At 41.0% G+C, this 21,496-nt stretch overlaps 1 protein-coding gene across 3 annotated transcripts in view; it reads left to right on the top strand.

Annotated features, from left to right (window-relative positions):
- ABCC4 (ATP binding cassette subfamily C member 4 (PEL blood group)) overlaps positions 1-21,496 on the top strand; it is a 213,141-nt gene that overhangs the window by 165,178 nt on the left and 26,467 nt on the right. For all 3 annotated transcript variants that reach the window (XM_065896166.1, XM_065896165.1, XM_065896164.1), the window contains 6 exons: positions 3,223-3,373; positions 4,789-4,908; positions 6,524-6,634; positions 7,835-7,935; positions 8,976-9,167; positions 13,969-14,124. In XM_065896166.1, coding sequence (XP_065752238.1) covers positions 3,223-3,373; positions 4,789-4,908; positions 6,524-6,634; positions 7,835-7,935; positions 8,976-9,167; positions 13,969-14,124 — 831 coding nt within the window. The remainder of the gene's footprint in view (positions 1-3,222; positions 3,374-4,788; positions 4,909-6,523; positions 6,635-7,834; positions 7,936-8,975; positions 9,168-13,968; positions 14,125-21,496) is intronic.

Genomic DNA, 21,496 nt, shown 5'->3' with positions numbered 1-21,496 from the left:
TAAATCAGAAGAAAATCTTGCTGTATTTTCTCGCCAAGAAGTGACTCTCGCTTTGTTTATTGCACTTGAGTCATATTTTCTGCAAAAATCAGTAATAGTTTAAGGCAATCTGGATGATTTGTACTTATCACAACTTGGAATATAATTCTTAGGAGTCTGACTGACAGCAAAATTCAGAGATTTGCAATTCTCTTGGGGTGTTAGCAGTCTTAATGATCCTCATTTTATTTTTAATCCTGTAAACAGATAATAAAAGTCCTGTCTACTTATTAAGTGATTTTATGATTAAATACATATTTCACATTGTGCCCAAAACAAGAGTGAGAGAGTTCACATAAGAATGGAGTGAGCCAAAAGTATGGATGGCATATTTGTTTGCATAGAGTAAGAAGAATACATTTTTCCTGGTGTTTATAGAAAGCATGTTCTTTGGCACAAGCTTCACAGAGACTGGCAGGAACAGAATCCCATGGAATTAAGTTTAAAGTGACATGTGGGTAGAGATACCTAGGAATTCCTACAGGACTGTAAGCAATTTGGACTTTAAATGCCAAACAGGCAAACCGGCCCTCGTATTTCACACTGTGCTTGTGAAAGGAATATGTTAAAGTCTGCCGTATTAGAATATAGTGTTAATTCTAGACTTAGAGACTTCCTGGGGGAACTTTAATCCAAGTGTATACATTGAACTTATAAAATCCTCAACCTCATGTGTGTGTTCTTGGGGGTTATGTATTTATTAAAATTAAGTCATGTTGTATTTTATGCTTTCTTATGAAACTTTAAAAAAAAATTTAAACAGTGATTATTAAAACATGTTAGTGTGTTCTATGAGCAATCATTTTTAAGACCTTTTAATGATCAGTCTGCTGTATGAGCTGATCAGGCTCTAATTAGCTGGGAAACTAGAACTGGCCCCTGCATGGGAGAGAATGCAAATAAATGGGGAAAATTATAAAAGGGGAGTATATGTAGATCTTAATTTTTTTATTATGAGTTTTATCTGTATTTGGGATGCTGTATCAGGCTCGGGAGCAAAGTGAGTAAATTCTCTGACTTCGAGCAAACTCCCAAACCTCTCTGAGCTTTGTAAACAGAAAGCATAATCTCTCCTACTCAGATGTGATAGGAGAATGAAATTAGTAATGCTTGTGAAATACTAGAGAGGTGGGACCCACGGCAAGCCTCATGAAATGTCATCCATTATTGGTAATTTGGAGGGTGCGGTAATAACCACCATTTATTTGGTTGTCAACCAGATCTAGAGAATTGTGGAATTTCTTCAGTATTATGAAAAAATTTGCCATGGTCACTAGCAATGCAGCAGTTATCTTAGTTTTCACATTTTTTGAATGGGGAGGTTTTTAAACAAAACCATTAACATTTTCCAGAAAGCATTATTATTATTATTATTTTTCCTTTACTGTTTTCCTATACTCGATTAACAATTCACTTAGCTTACAGTGTGGTTTGTCAGAAAGAGCTGCTCACAGGACAGCATCATTTCTGAGGATGAGAGGTGCTCATTAGACCTCCCTTCCGCAGGTGGTGGTGACAGTGTCCTCTGCCTGAGTCATCCTGACATCCTAACAAGGCTGCTTCGTTCCACCAAGAAGGGTGACCTAGGGTGGACACAGTTAAATTTCCTGGGATTCACTAGTTTACAAAATGTAGCTTTTGTACTTTCATTGATATGAACTCACCAATTCATGGTGCATGAAAGAGAAAATGTCAAATTGATCTTCTGTTTGGAATATACTTCTTCATCAGGTTTGCTTTGGTGCTTCAGAGGTCTACCATTTTTTCCCCTTAGTATCCAAGAAATGCTCAGGAATTTCAGAGCAGTAAGTTTCCACTAATAAGAAGCAAAGTTTGAAATAAAAAAAGGATATAGAATAGGAAACATCTCAAAAAATGGCGACTTGCCTGCATTCCCCTAAGATTATCAATCTTTGGAAGGCCTAGAGTTGGGAAGAAAATACAGAGGGGACAGAAATTGTAGTATGGATGAGGTTTATTGTTCATATTATTTTAAAAGTGTGTCTTCAAACAGAATAGACCTCACATTCAAGTTTCCTCTGTGGCCAGAGAAAAGCCACAGTCACTTTGGTACAGGTGACATCATTACCACACCTAGGAAAAATAGCACCTGCTCCGATATGTCCTTAGTTGGTACTAAGCTGTTCCAGTCATTAGAATGAACTGTCTAACAGGGTCCAACCTCATGAGATTCTTAAGGTTCTTTGGGTCCATAAATCTATGAATACACCATCCCATCTCTCCTGGCTCCTTTAATCTAGAACACAGTTAAGGGAGTTAGAATTTATATTTGTTATATATGAACTGGTAAGCACTTTATATACAGTATCTCATTTAATTCCCATCACCATCCTTTCATGTTGTTGGTATATCCCAGTTTTTGCTTAGATTAAGAGTGTTTGTGAGACTTCCCTGGTGGCACAGTGGTTAAGGATCCACCTGCCAATGCATGGGACATGGGTCTGAGCCCTGGTCCGGGAAGATCCCACATGAAGCAGAACAACTAAGCCCTTGCGCCACAACTACTGAGCCTGCGCTTTAAAGCCCACGAGCCGCAACTACTGAGCCTGCGAGCCACAACTACTGAAGCCCGAGCGAGCACCTAGAGCCTGTGCTCCTCAACAAGAGAAGCCGCTGCAATGAGAAGCCTGCGCACCGCAACGAAGAGTAGCCCCTGCTCGCCGCAACTAGAGAAAGCCGTGCACAGCAACAAGGACCCAACGCAGCCAAAAATACATAAATAAACAAACAAATAAATAAATAAATATTTTTCAGAAAAACTTTGTCACATGGTAAGCGTGCAATAAATATCATGAGCAACACCTATCATTTTCTTCTTTCTTTCTTTTTTTTTTTCTCACTGTTGTGGCTTCTCCCATTGCGGAGCACAGGCTCTGGACGCACAGGCTCAGCGGCCATGGCTCACGGGCCCAGCCGCTCCGCGGCATGTGGGATCTTCCTAGACCGAGGTAAAACCCGTGTCCCCTGCATCGGCAGGCGGACTCTCAACCACTGCGCCACCAGGGAAGCCCCTCTTCTTTCTTTGAATGGGAAAGCATTCCTTACTATTCCAACATGTCCTTCAAAGAAAGGAGTTTAATCCTAACAAAACAACCCATTAAAGGTTATTTTTGAAGAGAATGCTGGATAAAGAGGCCACTGTATCTGTTTTCACTCTTCCAGACATTTCTACAAGTGATTGGTGTGGTGGGTGTGGCGGTTTCGGTGATTCCTTGGATTGCGATACCCCTGGTTCCCCTTGGCATCATTTTCTTTGTTCTCCGGAGATATTTCTTACAGACGTCAAGGGATGTGAAACGCCTCGAATCTACAAGTGAGTACCCGGGGCTCTCAGGTTGAGATGGCAACTCAGGCTGGCTTCCATTTATGCTGTTGTGGACCAGACCCCCTGAAATTCTGCAGACTCTGTCTTCTGGAATTTCTCACTAAGTTAACATTAGGTAATTAGATATTATGGGCACTGTGAGTCCATGTGGCCCTTAAGGCGAATGGAGCTGGTGGCGGGTCAGCTGCAGCTTTGCATTTTAGCATGAGGAGGACGAATTGAGCGCCGTGAGGACAGGGGACTGTTTCTGTCTTGTTCATGACATGCTTCCTCACACAGAGCATCTACTCCATAAATACTTTTCTTAAAAATACAATATTTCATCATGGTAGAACTAATGTCTTTTCTAGGAGATGCACGGGTAACAAAGTGATGTCAGTATTTCCTGCTGATAAAGCACAAGTTATCACTCATCCCAGGAAGGTCACAGGCTCAGAATCTGCCCACAAAGAAAGCAAGTTGCCTCATTCACGGTGGGGAATGAAAACCAAAAGGGGTCCTCCCTGCCCAGCAACCTACAACCCACCTGTTCCCTGGTGTGCGGGAGCCAGACCGTGGTGCTCGTGTTCAGTGTGCTCTTAGAGAAGATGCCAGGAAACAAATGGCCGGTCATGTGACACGAGGCCCCACACCAATACGTAGTCACTAAAAAGAGAATGGCCGCTGTCAGATTCTCAAAGAGTGACATCAGTGTCACATACCACAGTGGCCTCCAAATGCCTCAAGTATCCAGTAGGGCAGCTATAAAAACATCCATCAGGTTCCCAGAACGGAAGTCGAAACTATTCAAAGACCCCTTGACTGCATGGGTCCTCTGGGCACAAGGGCCGTGTGACGCCCAGGTGCTCCGTGGCACACAAAGAGACTCTTGGCATAGGTGTAGGAAAATTCCCAGGATGGAAGGAGATGGCAGACTATCCGTTCACCTTACTTATCTCGCCTCTGTCCTGTGCCAGCCCTTAAGTTTCTAATCTTAGGTGGAGACAACACACAGATAGTTCATCAAAATTCGGCGTGGTGAGGGACTCTGATGGAGAATTAAATTTTAAAATGATACTGAACCAAAAATTAGTGAACAGGTAATTACCTCCAGGTAATTTCTACCTGGAGGGATGTCAGGAAAGAATTTGGAATGTGGCCCTGTTTGAGGAGGACCTTGATGATTGAGTTAGTATGGAGACTCATTATCTAAATCTAGGTCAGATCTTTCATGTCCAGGTCATAAAAGTGAAGCTTAGTGTGAGCAAGAGTTGGAGAGTCACATGGAGGATCTTCTCCCGAAGAGGGGCGTCATCCCCCTTCCTCCAGGAAGCCCTTGGGTGTTGCCCCTTGGAAGGCGGTGGATTTCTTTGCATCGAGTCTCCCTGACTTTCTCTGTCGTTTGTCTGTCTCTGCTTCCCCAGCTCGGAGCCCAGTATTTTCCCACTTATCATCATCTCTCCAAGGACTCTGGACCATCCGGGCGTACAAAGCCGAAGAGAGGTTTCAGGAACTGTTCGATGCACACCAGGACTTGCATTCAGGTCTGTAAGTTTCTGGACATGATTTCAGAGGATGGGAGGTGCTGCCTTCTGAGGCTTGAGTCCTTGTCCGGTGGCCTTGCCGGCCCACACCGCTCTCTGCGCCTCCCCAGCCCTTCCTCTCAGCCTCCCCTCTGTGCTCTCCTCTTCCCCATCACACCCCTGCTTTTCTCCCCTCACTGGCTTGCATTGTCCTTCCATCAAGGTGCCCTGTGGCCTTCTGTCCGTTTAGGGAGGGTGTCAACAGATTTTATTTTTTTTAAGCAAAGAGCCACACGGTCTCTGTTGCAACTACTCAGCTTTGCTATTTATTTATTTTAATCATTGAATTGTCAAAAATTTTATTTATTTATTTGTTTGTTCATTTTTGGCTGCATTGGGTGTTCCTTGCTGCACATGGGCTTTCTCTAGTTGCAGTGAGCGAGAGCTACACTTTGTTGCCGTGTGCAGGCTTCTTATTGTGGTGGCTTCTCTCGTTGTGGAGCACAGGCTCTAGGATCATGGGCCCAGTAGTTGTGGCGCACGGGCTCAGCTGCTCCGTGGCATGTGGGATCTCCCCGGACCAGGGCTCGAACCCTTCTTCCCTGCCTTGGCAGGTGGATTCTTAACCACTGCGCCACCAGGGAATTCCAGCTTTGCTGTTTATTACCGCACTAAAGCAGACAAAAATAATACATCAGCAAATGGCTGTGTTCCAGTAAAGCTTTATTTACAAAAGCAGGTTGTGGCCATTCTTGGCCCTCAGGCTGTAATTTGCTCTTTTTTTTTTTTTTTTTTTGCGGTACGCGGGCCCCTCACTGCTGTGGCCTCTCCCGTTGCGGAGCGCAGGCTCAGCGGCCATGGCTCACAGGCCCAGCCGCTCCGCGGCATGTGGGATCCTCCCGGCCCCGGGGCACGAACCCGTGTCCCCTGCATCGGCAGGCGGACTCTCAACCACTGCGCCACCAGGGAAGCCCCTGCTGACTCTTTTCAGAGCAGACAGGGTGGCAGACCTGAAGAAGGAAAATAATTTCTCTCTTATCAGATTTGCCACCCAGAGTTCCCTCTAAGTCTATAGAATCCTGGCTCAGTTATCCAACCTTTATTGTATTTTGAAGATAAAGTGGCATTTTGAAAGCCACATGCAGACCCCGTTAGCTGATGGTCGTTTGGATACTGGCTCCTGAGAATAAACATTGTGCAGGGCCCTGTAGTAAGTGCAGAAGGTGCTGGAAACAGAGTGTGAGATGCGCTCTCTGCTAGCAGAGAACGAGGAACAGTCAGCCCTGTGAGAGGATGGGCCTCACGTTGAGGCCCAGAACTGTAAGAAACACACCAACGAGACCATTTTTCTTTGTTCATGATTATGATCGTAATTCTGTTTATAACCTGTGGGTTGAAGATTTTAGTACATTCTTCCCACAAAGCCCCTGGACTGATATCTATGTATACCATAGGTTGTCTTGTGTCAGAACCTAGCTTTTCGTGATCTCTAGGTTGCTTGAGTATGTAACTTTGCTGTCCTACCTTGTGTAAAAATCTGTTGTAGCTCAACTGCGCAAAATGCTCTCCCTCATTAGAAGCAGCCTCCATGATACTTCTGCTTATTCATTATGCTTCTTATACTTCACAAATCCAGAGGCTTGGTTCTTGTTTTTGACTACGTCCCGATGGTTCGCTGTGCGTCTGGATGCCATCTGTGCCATCTTTGTCATTGTTGTTGCCTTTGGGTCCCTGATTCTGGCAAAAAGTAAGTACAGATGTGAATAACTATTTGTATTATGATTACAATTTATAGCTTCGTTTGCAGTTATTAATTTAAACTCTTGGCTCATTGTCTAGTCCCATATACCATTTGGTTCTAATGAATTGTATTAAAGTGTTTGCAGCGTGTGGTTTTCCAGTGTGGCCCTTGTAGAGGAGTCATTTGGGTCTTGATGAGGCCTTTAATGAGATGTCTTTTTTGTGTGTGTGCGGTACACGGGTCTCTCACTGTTGTGGCCTCTCCCGTTGCGGAGCACAGGCTCCGGACGCGCAGGCTCAGCGGCCGTGGCTCCCGGGCCCAGCCGCTCCGCAGCATGTGGGATCTTCCCGGACCGGGGCACGAACCCGTGTCCCCTGCATCGGCAGGCGGACTCCCAACCACTGCGCCACCAGGGAAGCCCTAATGAGATGTCTTTGTGAGGGCTTTGATCCTTTTATATTTCTTAAATGGATTGAAGTCTATACAATTCTAGCAACTGACCTTCTGAATCTTCCTGATAGCGTTTTAGTGTTAGGAGGAGAGAACCAAGTTTGCTGTTAAGCTTTTTGTCAAGCCTATGGCATTCAGGCTCCTCGGATCTCTTGGTTGTAGCTTCCTGGTGTACTGAGGTGAGAGATATTCTCTGTAGGAAAGAACAGTATCCTCTGCTGTGTGGGTACCAGATGAGCAGGTAATGGTGTGTGTGGCGTGAATTCACCATCCCTAACTATTCCATAGTAACAACACTGAATCATAGTGTTTAATGATGGAACAATGAGAGCAGTGTTTTAGATTTAAAAGTACTGGCTCTCAGAACCTATTGACTTGTTTTTCGTGGTTTCCAACTGTGGCTGCGTGGGGCATACAAAGTGAAATTACATAATGGTCCTTGAAACCATAATGACGAAAGCCTGAATGATGACATGATTCCTCACCTGTATAATACTGTCAGGTGTATGTCAATCCTGTTGGGATTAATAAACTTATTTAATAGTTTTCTGAGTTCATAGTTTTTTTCCTTTGTTTTTTCTTTTTGCTTTTCGTTGTATCATGGTCTCAATCAACAGGTAGTAAAAATATAAGTAATGCTGTTGTTATGTGCAAGTGTTTTAAATATTATAAAGAAGTCTTGGTACAGAGACAGTAGGATCCCAACTCAGGGTTCAGAATGGAACTAAGTTATTCCCCTTCTTCTTCCTCATTTAGCTTTGGATGCCGGCCAGGTTGGCCTGGCGCTGTCCTATGCCCTCACGCTCATGGGGATGTTCCAGTGGTGCGTAAGGCAAAGTGCCGAAGTTGAAAATATGGTAACATTTACCTTTTAGCCTATTCAGGTCTCCTTGTCGTTACATCACATAAAGGCAATTCTTATGTAAAAAAAATCTTAAAACTTTTCTCTCTCTTTTTTTTTTTTTTTACATCATAGCTAACAGGGTTTGTTAGATCCTTCCTCCATCTGTTTACAATTTATTTAAAATAAAATATATACATCTTTTTCTCAGTCTTATGTATGCCATGTCAGCAGGTTTTATATTCATCACAAGCTGTCTTCAAATATAATAAATGTCTCTGTAGGAGGGAGGTTCTGAAATCCTGGAGAAGATATAAGCTAGGGTAATTCCTCATTCCTGGTGAAAGGAGAATTTAGTATTTTGAGGTTTATTTGTTTAATTCATTTAATTTAATTATTGCCCACCCTCCCCATTTGAGAATTTTTCCTTGTATGTGTTGAACACCTGAATTTATTGGTGCCCCTTCTCTCTGAATGTACTATCAAGTTATGGTTGTTTAGAAGGCCTTAGTCAATATGTAAATTCTCTGCTGTTTTGAATATTTTCAATTTCTCCTAAAGGGAGAAAAATGATGAAAATGAAACTTTTCTATTTCGCTCTCTAACAGAGAAGAAAGTAACTAATTATTAAAATGAGGTGTACTGACTATGCATTTCTATTCATCTATAACAGATGACCCTTCTGTAGCAAAATGCTACTGGTGGGCATCCATACATACTCTTTTCGTTGACAAAATTCTCTGTTTTTGAAAATTCATATGCAAAAATTAGATCAGTGAAATCATAGTATTCATTTCTCTAGTTCTTTTTGTTTTAATATAATGTTGAAGAAAGTAGCCGTAATAAAAGTGTTACAAGACAATGAACAAGTTTACAAGTCATCAGTATCCTCATCAAACTACTACTTCTGTCTTTTGGGGGTGTTAAGACCTCAGATAGTCTTCATTATATAAAAGCAGATATAATGATATAAATGCAGAGCATCTCATTCACAGTCTTCGAACATCCATAAACAAGACCCTCCGTTCCTAACTCATGTGATGTCATATCTTTCAGATGATTTCAGTAGAAAGGGTGATTGAATATACAGATCTGGAAAAAGAAGCACCCTGGGAATACCAGAAACGCCCACCACCGTCCTGGCCCCAGGAAGGAGTGGTCGTCTTTGACAATGTGAACTTCTCGTACAGCTTAGATGGGCCTCTGGTATTGAAGCACCTGACAGCACTCATTAAATCAAGAGAAAAGGTTTGTTTAGCCATTTGCCTCTTTTTCTGTTGCTGTGTGCATGCTGATTAGATCAGTCCCTCGGGCGGGACCAGGGCAAGCTCTTGAAAAAGAGGCTAAATGAGAACAGACACGGTGGCAGGAAGCTCCCCGCACCTGCCCCTCCAGCTTCAAGTCCTGATGTACATACACCCCCTGCACTCGGGTCGTGTGTAGGTTCTCCCAGTGTATCATGTCCTCCCTGCTTCCAGTGCGCACACTGCCCCTCGACCTCAGAGACCCTTCCCTTCTGTCATGTGGCTGGTGAAAGTCTCCTCATTTTCTGAGTCAAGTCTCATTCGTCCGCTTCTCTGAGACCCTCTATTCTTCCTCAGCGTCTTTTACATAATGAAAGTAACAGATGAATGGGTAAACAAATGTGCTATATCCTTAACAATGAAATATTATTCAGCCTTAGAAAGGAGTAAAACCTTGAGGACATCAGGTTGGATGAAATAAGTTAGCCATAAAGGGAACAAATACTGTATGATTCCACTTATATGAAATATTATTCAGCCTTAAAAGGAATAAAATTCCAACTTACGGATAAACCTTGAGGACGACAGGTTAAATGAAATAAGTCAGACATAAAGGGAACAAATACTGTATGATTCCACTTATATGAGGTTCCTAGAGTAGTCAAATCCATGAAGGCAGGAGGTAGGATGGTGGTCACCAGAGACTGGGTAAGGGGAATTGGGTGTTGTTGTTTAATGGGTACAGAGTTTCTTTGTTACAAGGGAGAAAATATTCTGGAGGGACAAGAATATGAATGTACTTATCACTAAACTGTCCACTTAAAAATGGTTCCGTTGGTAAATTTTATGTTATCTGTATTTGACCACAATTAACTGGTGGCATCTGTGGCATGCTTTGTGTTGGTGGGTCTGTATCTCACAGAACCCTGAGGCTCCTTAAGATCGGAGAGCACCTTGTTTTCATCTCTTGTTCCCCCAAAATTGGCATTCTACAGGGCACAGATAGGGTGCTGAGGAACTGCTGGCTGGGAGAATGAGTAACATGTACAGGTGTGAGCAACCAGTAACCAAAATACACACACGAGACAACTGCGTAAACGACTGATTACCTAGAGTGTTAAATACTTTAAGAACTGCTCTTTAAAACTCTTTCCACCACAGACCCATCTAGCGGACTATAGCCATAATTTAATGAATGATACCCTTGTGATGGGAAAGAATATTCAACTTAATGCCCAAATGATACCCAGGGAGCAGCTTCAGTTAGTCACACGGCAAAAGCTGGCTTCTAATTATTTCCAGTTTCACCATAGGTTGGGAAGGAGGTGAGGATTGCTGTGTCGAGAAAACATTCACTGCAGCTCTTGATGCAATCCTGTCCCTGAGAACTCTGTAGGCGATGTTTGCTTACTCACCGACAATGTGTCCATCATATTTCCTGTTTGATACATAATTCTGTTGATTTGCACATGTCTTAATTCATATTTTCTGGCTTTTGGGGAAATTTATCTAAGAAACTCTGCAGTAGAACTTAGGAACATAACATATGTGTATTCTTCTATCTTAAAATCCCCAAGTCATAGGATTAGCTGAGCTTGAAAATGTTTGTGGGAAAATTGAATCTGGAGACAGAATTAATAACTGTAGTAACGTGACTTTTTATTTGTGTCTTGATCCACTCACAGTATCACCGTTAGCTCCATTTCTGTGTTTGGAGATTATATCTGGGTAGAATAGTCATGAAGCCATTTCACTCCGTCTGTGTACATCCCAGCTTCCCTCTCCTGTACACCTGCCCCAGCCCCTGTTGCTCTGGGACGCCCCTTTGGTGTTGGATTTGATTGAGAGAGGCTGCTGCAGGGGAGGATGTGGGAGTGCACCAGGCCAGCAGAAGTGGAGCTTTATTCTCTTTCCATCCTTTCCTCTGCTGTCCCAATTTCTGGAAGTTCGAGTAAATGGGAAAAATTAATAGGCACTATGCAGGTTTCTAATTCATGGAAGAAATAGCAAGTAAAAATAAAGACCCAAAATGAGGTAAATAGCACCCTAGGCTTCCTGGTTAGATTCTGAACACTGGCTGCGTTTTTCATTTAGATGATTTTGTGGTTGATTTGATCATTTTAGAGAGTACTGGGCCATTTTCAAGCCTTTTCCAGCTCTAGAGGTGGATTGATTTTGGTTTGTTATTTTTTTTTTCTTGCTCAGAGCTATTACTTGAATAATACATCCTTACAGATGCTTACTAGACCTTGCTATAATGTGCAAACATATCAGTTTGCTACATTTTCTCCTCTTTTACATAATATTTCCTCGGCAACCCCTCCCCTCACTCCCAGATTGTCCCACTTCCCCTGCAGGCTTCCTAATTCCTTGTGACTCAGACTCTGGTGCCTGGGCCAGCAGCACCTGCATCGCCTGGAGCATCTTAGAAATGCAGAATCTCAGGCCCACCCAGACCTACTGATTCAGCATCGCTTTTGAGGGAGGCCTCCCAGTAAAGATTTTCTCCAAGTGTCTTTGCCTTTAGGAATGTAAACTTAACTGGTAATGGTGACACTCTCCTCAGGCAATTGGTAAAACCCTTTGGTGACCTGGAAAAGACTTTCAGATTATAGTTTTGATAACTGAATGGTAGCAATAGCCTAAGCCGGGTTTTTCTCTGAGTTGCTTTTTTCTTACTCTCCTCACTGGAGTGTTGTACTTCCATTCCTGAGGCCGTAAGCAGCCTTCGGTGCCACTGCCTATCTCCGCCGTTTACCAGGAGTCTACAAATGTTCCAGTTTGCATAGATGGATCAGTTTCAGTACAGCTAATAGCATAGGAATATACACACATTCTCACAGACACAGTTCTCACCTGTGTTCTGATGTGTGCTGATTTCCATATGAGAACACCCAGAAATACAGGCATACCGCTGTTTCTTTGGGGTTTTTTGCGTGGGTGTGTTTTTTTTTTTAAATAACAAGTCGAACATTTGTTGCAACCCTGCATTGAGCATGTCCATCAGCACCATTTTTCCTACAACATTTGCTCACTTCGTTTCTCTTTGTCACTGTTTGGTAATTCTTGCAGTATTTTAAACCTTTTCGTTATAATTATATTTGTTATGGTGAGCTGTGATCAGTGTTCTTAAGCTTTACTACAACCCAGTGAAGGCCCAGATGACGGTTAGCCTTTTTTAGCAGTAAAGTATTTGACATTAAGTATGTACATTCTTCTTTAGACATAATTCTGTTGTACATTTAGTATGCTACAGTATAGCGTAAACATAACTTTTGTATGCACAGAGAAAGAAAAATATTCACATGACTTGCTTTATTTTGCGATATTCCCATTTTTGTGGTGGTCTGGAACCAAATCCATAGTATGTTCAAAACCTGCATGTACACAGGACAAATGACCCATATGTATATATACTCTCTAGGACCTGCTTATATGCAGAAAGTGTCCCATCTATATTATATAAATTAGGATTTACCATATCATACAAAATGGCTACAAATATAAATCAACTAAAGCCACTTTTCTTTCAGTTAATCTCTATAAAGATAACTTTTTTTTTGAAATTCGATTATTGTTTTTACAGACTAAGATTCAAAACTTTGGAGGTATTTAATGAGAAAATATATCAAGTTACCATTGTATAATCAGTGCTCAGAGGGGTTTAGTTCTTCTCTCTTGAAAGCCATGAGTTTTTAAAATTTACTGAATTAATTTACAAATGATTGAAAGCATATCTTAGGCCCCCATCTGTATTTAGATTTATAAAGAGAGATGAAATCACCTCTTGGGAAGCTCCCACCAGGGAATTTGTAGTTGGGAAGATCATTGGTAAAAAAAAAGGCCAGTTTCTGCATACATGTTTGAATTCAGACAGCTAAAATCCAGTTTATACAATACAGTTTCATTCCTGACCAGCATTTTACCTGCATTATATTGATTCTTTGATCTTATTGTTAATGCACTTAATTTCTCTCTGCTTTGATTTTAATAACTTGACCGATACATGACATGTATCTTTCCAAGGTTTAATTAGAAGTATTAATTGGTTTGTAAAATGCCTTTTGAAGTGCTCAGATGAAAGGTCCCATATAAATAGCAAATGTTATTTGTGTTGTTGTTGATCTCATTATGTGTATTTTGCCTACTGGGTACTGCCTTTTAAGACACCGAGACCTGCATTTTACAATTTTAAGGTGTTTCCTTTCAAGATAGAGCATTATTAAGGTATTTCTTATCAGGAAGTGATTTTGTTTGTCTGCCAAAGAATACTTCCTCTTAAATGATAGAATCTGGGATCCTGAATTCTTGTTTGTGTATAATCCTTCTTACTTGACTTGTTGACATCTCTGTAAAATTACTCACATAATTCTCAATGTTCAGAATAGCCAGACACTAGGAATACAACTCATTTAAAAGCTGACTGCTAATTGAACACATGGGAAACTGCTGTTGTTTCACTGCCAGTAGACTGATTCTGTTATTTTTAATGCTTCCTTGACCAGGGGTTCTTAACCGGGGACATTTGTCAATGTCTGACATTTTTGGTTGCCGCAATCTCAGGGATGCTCCTGGTATCTAGTGGGCAGAATCCAGGGATACTGCTAAATATCCTAGAATACACAGGACGTCCCCCATTCCCCAACAAAGAATTATCTTTCCCAAAATTTCAACAGTGCCACAGTTGAGAAACGTATAGACTACACTCTGTACAGAACTTTTAAAATTCATCTTCAACAACCAAGGGTTTCTCCTAGGTTTGTTGCATATTGTGAATTCTTAATCCCTCCTGGATCTCTTTACAGGTTGGCATTGTGGGAAGAACAGGAGCTGGAAAAAGTTCCCTCATCGCTGCCCTTTTTAGACTGTCAGAACCTGAAGGTAAAATTTGGATTGATAAGATCTTGACAACCGAAATTGGACTTCACGATTTAAGGAAGAAAATGTCAATCATACCTCAGGTATGCACTTCAGAGCATTGACACATATTCTTTTAATACGGCACCTAAGTTTAATGTCTTTCAATTTGATTGTTTTTTTAAAATTGGTTGAAAGGGTTGATCCTTTTTCCCCCAACAGAGCATATTTTTTACTTCAGGGATTTTCAACAGATATTTTCATCAGATACCTGGTTTGGTTTGTTTGTTTGTTTTTGTGTGCCTGTGATTTAATAACTTACCCAGATAGATTTCTGGATTCAGACTTTCTCAGGTGCCACAATTTTATCCACTGATAACCACATAATTCTGAAAAACAATAAGTGGTTTGTTTAGCATGTGAGCGGTTTGTGTAGGGAAACATGAATTTTAAGTGTCTTAATGATGGAATCATGCTATAGGAAATAAGCTACCTTTTCAAAGGTGATTATCTCCCTGGAGTACTTTCTGGGAAACTGTGGGGCTTTGAGAATTACAGCATGTATATATGCTTTAGAGAGACTTTTATAATTCAGCCATAAGTAAGTGATTTTAATCAGGCAGGCAGTAAGGAATAGTGAGGAAGAACACGGGACATGGAATTCCATCTCTGTGCACCTCAGTTTTCTCTCTCTTTCGAGGCAGGTAACAGGACCAACTCGTCGAGCTGTTGTGAGGACTAAATAGGTCAGTGTGTGTGGGGTGCTTCCCGTAGACCCCATACGTGGTTTCTGTGATGGTGGAGCATTGAATTGGGCTCTGATTCTGTTTTCTTTTTTTCCACTTCTTAAATAAGTACGGTTTTCAGGGAGTGTTTGATTATTTGCACAATAGAAGCTCCTGTCATTCCTTATGTTTCATCCACACAAAATAATTCAGAGAACATTTATTAGCAATTACTATCCTCCAGATATATACCCAAGGGCAACATAGGCCCTGTGCCTTCATCTTGTACCCTGCTTTCTGCTTTGATAAACTTGCTGAGTTTGTTTTTTTTCTTTTACTTTGAGGGGGTTTTTGTTTGTTTTTTCATTCAATTTTTGAATTTTATTTATTTTTTTATACAGCAGTTTCTTATTAGTCATCAATTTTATACACATCAGTTTATACACGTCAATCCCAATCCCCCAATTCATCCCACCACCACACCCACCCCCTGCTGCTTTCCCCCCTTGGTGTCCATATGTTTGTTCTCTACATCTGTGTCTCAATTTCTGCCTTGCAAAGCGGTTCACCTGTACCATTTTTCTAGGTTCCACATATATGCATTAATATAAGATATTTCTTTTTCTTTTTCTGACTTACTTCACTCTGTATGACAGTCTCTAGATCCAACCACATCTACACAAATGACCCAATTTCGTTCCTTTTTATGGCTGAGTAATATTCCATTGTATATATGTACCACATCTTCTCTATCCATTCGTCCGTCGATGGGCATTTAGGTTGCTTCCATGACTTGGCTATTGTAAATAGTGCTGCAATGAACATTGGGGTGCATGTGTCATTTTGAATTATGGTTTTCTCTGAGTATATGCCCAGTAGTGGGATTGCTGTGTCATATGGTAATTCTATTTTTAGTTTTTTAAGGAACCTCCATACTGTTCTCCATAGTGGCTGTATCCGTTTACATTCCCACCAACAGTGCAAGAGGGTTCCCTTTTCTCCAGACCCTCTCCAGCACTTGTTGTTTATAGATTTTCTGATGATGCCCATTCTAACTGGTGTAACGTGTTACCACACTGTAGTTTTAATTTGCATCTCTCTAATAATTAGTGCTGTTGAGCAGCTTTTCATGTGCTTCTTGGCCATCAGTATGTCTTCTTTGGAGAAATGTCTATTTAAATCTTCTGCCCATTTTTGGATTGGGTTGTTTTTTTAATATTGAGCTGCATGAGCTGTTTATATATTTTTGGAAATTAATCCTTTGTCCGTTGATTCGTTTGCAAATATTTTCTCCCATTCTGAGGGTTGTCTTTTCGTCTTGTTTATGGTTTCCTTTGCCGTGCAAGAGTTTTGAAGTTTCATTAGGTCCCATGTGTTTATTTTTGTTTTTATTTCCATTACTCTAGGAGGTGGATCAAAAAAGATCTTGCTGTGATTTATGTCAAAGAGTGTTCTTCCTATGTTTTCCTCTAAGAGTTTTATAGTGTCCGGTCTTACATTTAGGTCTCGAATCCATTTTGAGTTTATTTTTCTGTATGGTGTTAGGGAGTGTTCGAATTTCATTCTTTTGCATGTAGCTGCAGTTTTCCCTGCACCACTTATTGAAGAGGCTGTGTTTCTCCATTGTATATCCTTGCCTCCTTTGTCATAGATTAGTTGACCGTAGGTGCATGCATTTATCTTTGGGCTTTCTATCTTGTTCCATTGATCTATGTTTCTGTTTTTGTGCCAGTACCATATTGTCTTGATTACTGTAGCTTTGTAGTGTAGTCTGAAGTGAGGGAGTCTGATTCCTCCAGCTCCATTTTTTTTCCCTCAAGACTGCCTTGGCTATTCAGGGTCTTTTGTGTCTCCATACAAATTTTAACATTTTTTGTTCTAGTTCCATAAAAAATGCCATTGGTAATTTGATAGGGATTGCATTGAATCCGTAGATTGCTTTGGGTAGTATAGTCATTTTCACAATGTTGATTCTTCCAATCCAAGAGCATGGTATATCTCTCCATCTGTTGGTATCATCTTTAATTTCTTTCATCAGTGTCTTATAGTTTTCTGTATACAGGTCTTTTGTCTCCCTAGGTAGGTTTATTCCTAGGTATTTTATTCTTTCTGTGGCAGTGGTAAATGCCACTGAATAATGGCATTAGAGTTTTCATTTTTAGTGTATAGGAATGCAAGAGACTTCTGTGCATTAATTTTGTATCCTGCAACTTTACCAAATTCATTGATTAGCTCTAGTAGTTTTCTGGTGGCATCTTTAGGATTTTCTATGTATAGTATCATGTCATCTGCAAACAGTGACAGTTTTACTTCTTCTTTTCCAATTTGTATTTTTTTTTTTTTTTTTGCGGTACACAGGCCTCCTCTCACTGTTGTGGCCTCTTCCGTTGCAGAGCGCAGGCTCAGCGGCCTTGGCTCACATGGGCCCAGCCACTCCGCGGCATGTGGGATCTTCCCGGACCGGGGCACGAACTCATGTCCCCTACGTCGGCAGGCGGACTCTCAACCACTGCGCCACCAGTGAAGCCCGCAATTTGTATTCTTTTTATTTCTTTTTCTTCTCTGATTGCCGTGGCTAGGACTTCCAAGACTACGTTGAATAATAGTGGCGAGAGTGGACATCCTTGTCTCGTTCCTGATCTTAGAGGAAATGCTTTCAGTTTTCCACCATTGAGAATGATGTTTGCTGTGGGTTTGTCGTAGATGGCCTTTGTTATGTTGAGGTAGGTTCCCTCTATGCCCACTTACTGGAGAGTTTTTAACATAAACGGGTGTTGAATTTTGTCAAAAGCTTTTTCTGCATCTATTGAGATAATCATATGTTTTTCATTCTTCAGTTTGTTAATATGGTGTATCACATTGATTCATTTGCATATATTGAAGAACCCTTGCATCCCTGGGATAAATTCCACTTGATCATGGTGTATGATGCTTTTAATGTGTTGTTGGATTCTGTTTGCTAGTAGTTTGTTGAGGATTTTTGCATCTATATTCATCAGTGATATTGGTCTGTAATTTTCTTTTTTTGTAGTATCTTTGTCTGGTTTTGGTATCAGGGTGATGGTGGCCTCATAGAATGAGTTTGGGAATATTCCTTCCTCCGCAATTTTTCGGAAGAGTTTGAGAAGGATGGGTGTTAGCTCTTCTCTAAATGTTTGATAGAATTCACCTGTGAAGCCATCTGGTCCTGGACTTTTGTTTGTTGGAAGATGTTTAATCACAGTTTCAATTTCATTACTTGTGATTGGTCTGTTCCCCTGGGTCCCAATGCACACACTACTTTGTGTGTGCCCTCCCAGTGTGGAGTCTCTGTTTCCCCCAGTCCTGTCGAAGTCCTGCAGTCAAACCCCACTAGGCTTCAAAGTCTGATTCCCTAGGAATTCCTCCTCCTGTTGCCGGACCCCCAGGTTGGGAAGCATGACGTGGGGCTCAGAACCTTCACTCCAGTGAGTGCACTTCTGTGGTATAAGTGATCTCCAGTCTGTGAATCACCCACCCAGCAGTTATGGGATTTGATTTTCCTGTGATTGTGCCCTTCCTACTGTCTCATTTTGGCTTCTCCTTTGTCTTTGGATGTGGGGTATCTTTTTTGGTGAGTTCCAGTGTCTTCCTGTTGATGATTCTCCAGCAGCTAGTTGTGATTCTAGTGTTCTCACAAGAGGGAGGGAGAGCACGTCCTTCTACTCCACCATCTTGGCTCAAGGCTGGGTTGTTTTTTTTTTTTTTTAATACTCTACAATCATTAGGACACCAAGGGAAGCTGACTAAAACATATACCTTCTTGAGGTGAGAACCACAGAGAAGAGACATGATTAAAGAGCCAGGCAAATGTACTTCCTGGAATGTGGGTATAATGCGCTCTGAAATGTCTGGTTAGTAGGAAGCCTATAGAACACGGCACCCAAAGGAAGTAGAATGTGGACTTGTGTCTTATGACTGAGTTCAGGTGTTGCTACCTACCGCTGGCCTCCAAAATACCTGGAATTACTCTTAAGTACTTTTGAAATGAAGACAATCCTGTTAGATCACAATGATATGCCATCTCACACCCTTTATGATGGCTGCTGTTTAAGAAAAATTAAAAACAAAAAAATAAGTGTTGGTGAGGATGTGGAAAAATGGGAATCCTTGTGCACGGCTGGTAGAATGCAGAATGATACAGTGACTGGAAAACACTGTGCAGGTTCCTGAAAAAAGTTAAACATAGAATTATTATATGATCCAACAATTCTAATTTATGGTATAAACCCAAAAGAATTGAGAAGGGAATGTTACACAGATATCTGTACCTGTATGTTCATACCAGGATTATTCACATTGGCAAAGAGGTGGAAGCACCCCATGGTCCACTGATGGATGGATAAACAAATGTGGTATATATACAACGGAATGTTATTTGGCCTTAAAAAGAAAGCAGATTGTGACACATGCTACAGCATGGTTGCACCTTGATGACATTATGCTCAGTGAGATGAGCTAGTCACAAAGGACAAATACTACTTACATGAAGTACATACAGTAGTCAATTCATGGGGACAAGAGGTAGAATGGTGGTTGCCAGGAGCTGCCAGGACAGGAGAGTGGGGGGAGTGGGGAGTTGTGGGTTTTTTGTTTGTTATTTTATTTTTTAACATCTTTATTGGAGGAGTTGTGCTTTAATGGGTACAGAGTTTCAGGTTTGCAAGATGAAAGGAGTTCTGTAGCTGGATGGTGGTGATGGCTTCAACAATGTGAAGGTATTTAATACCACTGAACTGTACACTGAAAAATGGTTAAAGTGGTAAATTTTATATGTATTTTACTGCAAGTAAAAAAAATTATGTATATAATGATATATACGTTTTATTATATATCATTTATTATGTATATAACGGTTTCCCTTTTAGAAAAATGGAAAGAAATTTTCAGCATGTAGAATCCCTGCATTTGAAGATTCCCTCTGGCTGTTAGATTGGTGGCTTAGTGATAAATGTAGAAAATAAATGATTTTAGATTCCCAACTTTTAAATTTTGATTGTACCCATCTCTGAAATGGGCCAAATTCGAATAGTTTGCAGAAATAATGAATGAGCATGTCTGTCAAGTGCTTTTATGTTCTTGGATGAAAGGAATGTGAAACGTGCCCTGCATTACTTCTAATGCTTCTTAATAAGAAAAGTTGTATGCTTGTGTACATAAAAGAACTCTGTAAATAAAGAAATAACATTAGATGATTCTTGGCTCTGCCGGTAATGTTTTGGAAGCACATCTGAGCAAAGACTATAAACATACCTTGACATCACCAGGTTTTGGTTCTGTTCCATCGGTTTCCACCCTACTTTTCTGAGTATGCTCTATGTATACACTCCGGAGAGTGTGCTTACAAAACAGTGAGTGCTAAGCTCTGTATCCATGTAGGTAAAGGTCACCAACCATTGTAAACACAGAACCCTTTTTTTTTCAACTTTATATCCCTTTGTCTCTGAGGTGCAATGCTAGTTGATTAAAGAGAGAGTGTTTGTGTAACGGCTCCCAGGAAATCATTCGGGAGGCAGCCAGGGACAGAATGTTTAAGAGTATAGACTGAGTGTCAACATGACCCACGTTTTTATTCCTGCTTTGCCTCATACGAATGTGGGGACTTGACGTAGTCACTTGGCTTCCGAGTTTCAGTGTCCTTGCCCTTAAACTAGGTCTAGGAATTAATGTCACATGGATTTGTTGTGAAGATGTGACTGGATGAGAAAGTATTTGTGGCCCATACCTGGGTTTTGGGAACGCTCGGTCAATGGTAACTATAAATATTCTTAAGGACTGTGGCACTGGCCTTTTAGGTATTATTTCTATAAGACGTAACACATTATGGAAAGGCTATGTTCTTTTCTGTTTAATGTTTTTGTTCTTTAATTTCTGTTTATGTTTTTGCGGTCCTTGGTGATTTTCGTTACATTTATTTACTGCTTATAACATAAACCATGTTATTTATATACATTTAAAGAGTGAAGCAAAAGAAAAAAAATCAACACAGTAGCAGTTTTAGGGGAAAAGCACAGCCGTGAAAAATCTACGTAACGTGTTTTCTCCAAGGAATAAGAGGAAAGAATATTACTTTCTTGTTTCTTTTGATTTCTGGCTTCCCTCCCACCAGGTTGTTTCCTGACTACCACCCTGTACCCCACTCATACTTTCCAGTCCTCCACCGAGACCTCTGGCATTTTTTCTCAGTCCTCCCCACGTTCTCGACTGTTTTCTTCCTCTCCTTGAGGACACGGCCTGTGTCTCTCATTTATTTTGCTCTAGTGCTTGTTGCAGGCCTTGACAAGCTGCACAAGTTTTAATAAGAATTCCTAACATTTGTGGAATCCTTAACACATTTTAGCCCCTTTCTCTACCATCTCCCACTTAATCCTCACAATTTTCTAGTTATCCTCATCTGACAGGTTTAAAAACTGAGGCACTGTGAGCTTCACGCACTTCTCAAGCAAGCGGCAGAGCCTGTATTCAGATTTATTTTAGGGAGATTGTCAACTCCAGAGCCTGAGCAGCTAACCACTCTGCTGGCGACTTCAACATGCTGTTGACTGCAGTCACAGTAGAGCTGCTTCGTATCATGATTTCATGTGTGTACACACACACACACACACACACACACGGGAATAAAAATTTCAAAAAGTATTATTTCTCTTGTGCTCTGCACTCTAATATTTTCTATTATATCCCTTCTATTCTAGTTAATATGAATGATAAAATGATGGTCACAAGGCACAAAATG

The sequence above is a fragment of the Phocoena phocoena genome, chromosome 18, assembly GCF_963924675.1.
Source record: "Phocoena phocoena chromosome 18, mPhoPho1.1, whole genome shotgun sequence".
NCBI lineage: Eukaryota > Metazoa > Chordata > Mammalia > Artiodactyla > Phocoenidae > Phocoena > Phocoena phocoena.
The sequence above is the reverse complement of the archived record's forward strand: the minus strand, read 5'-3'. Positions and strand labels throughout refer to the sequence as shown.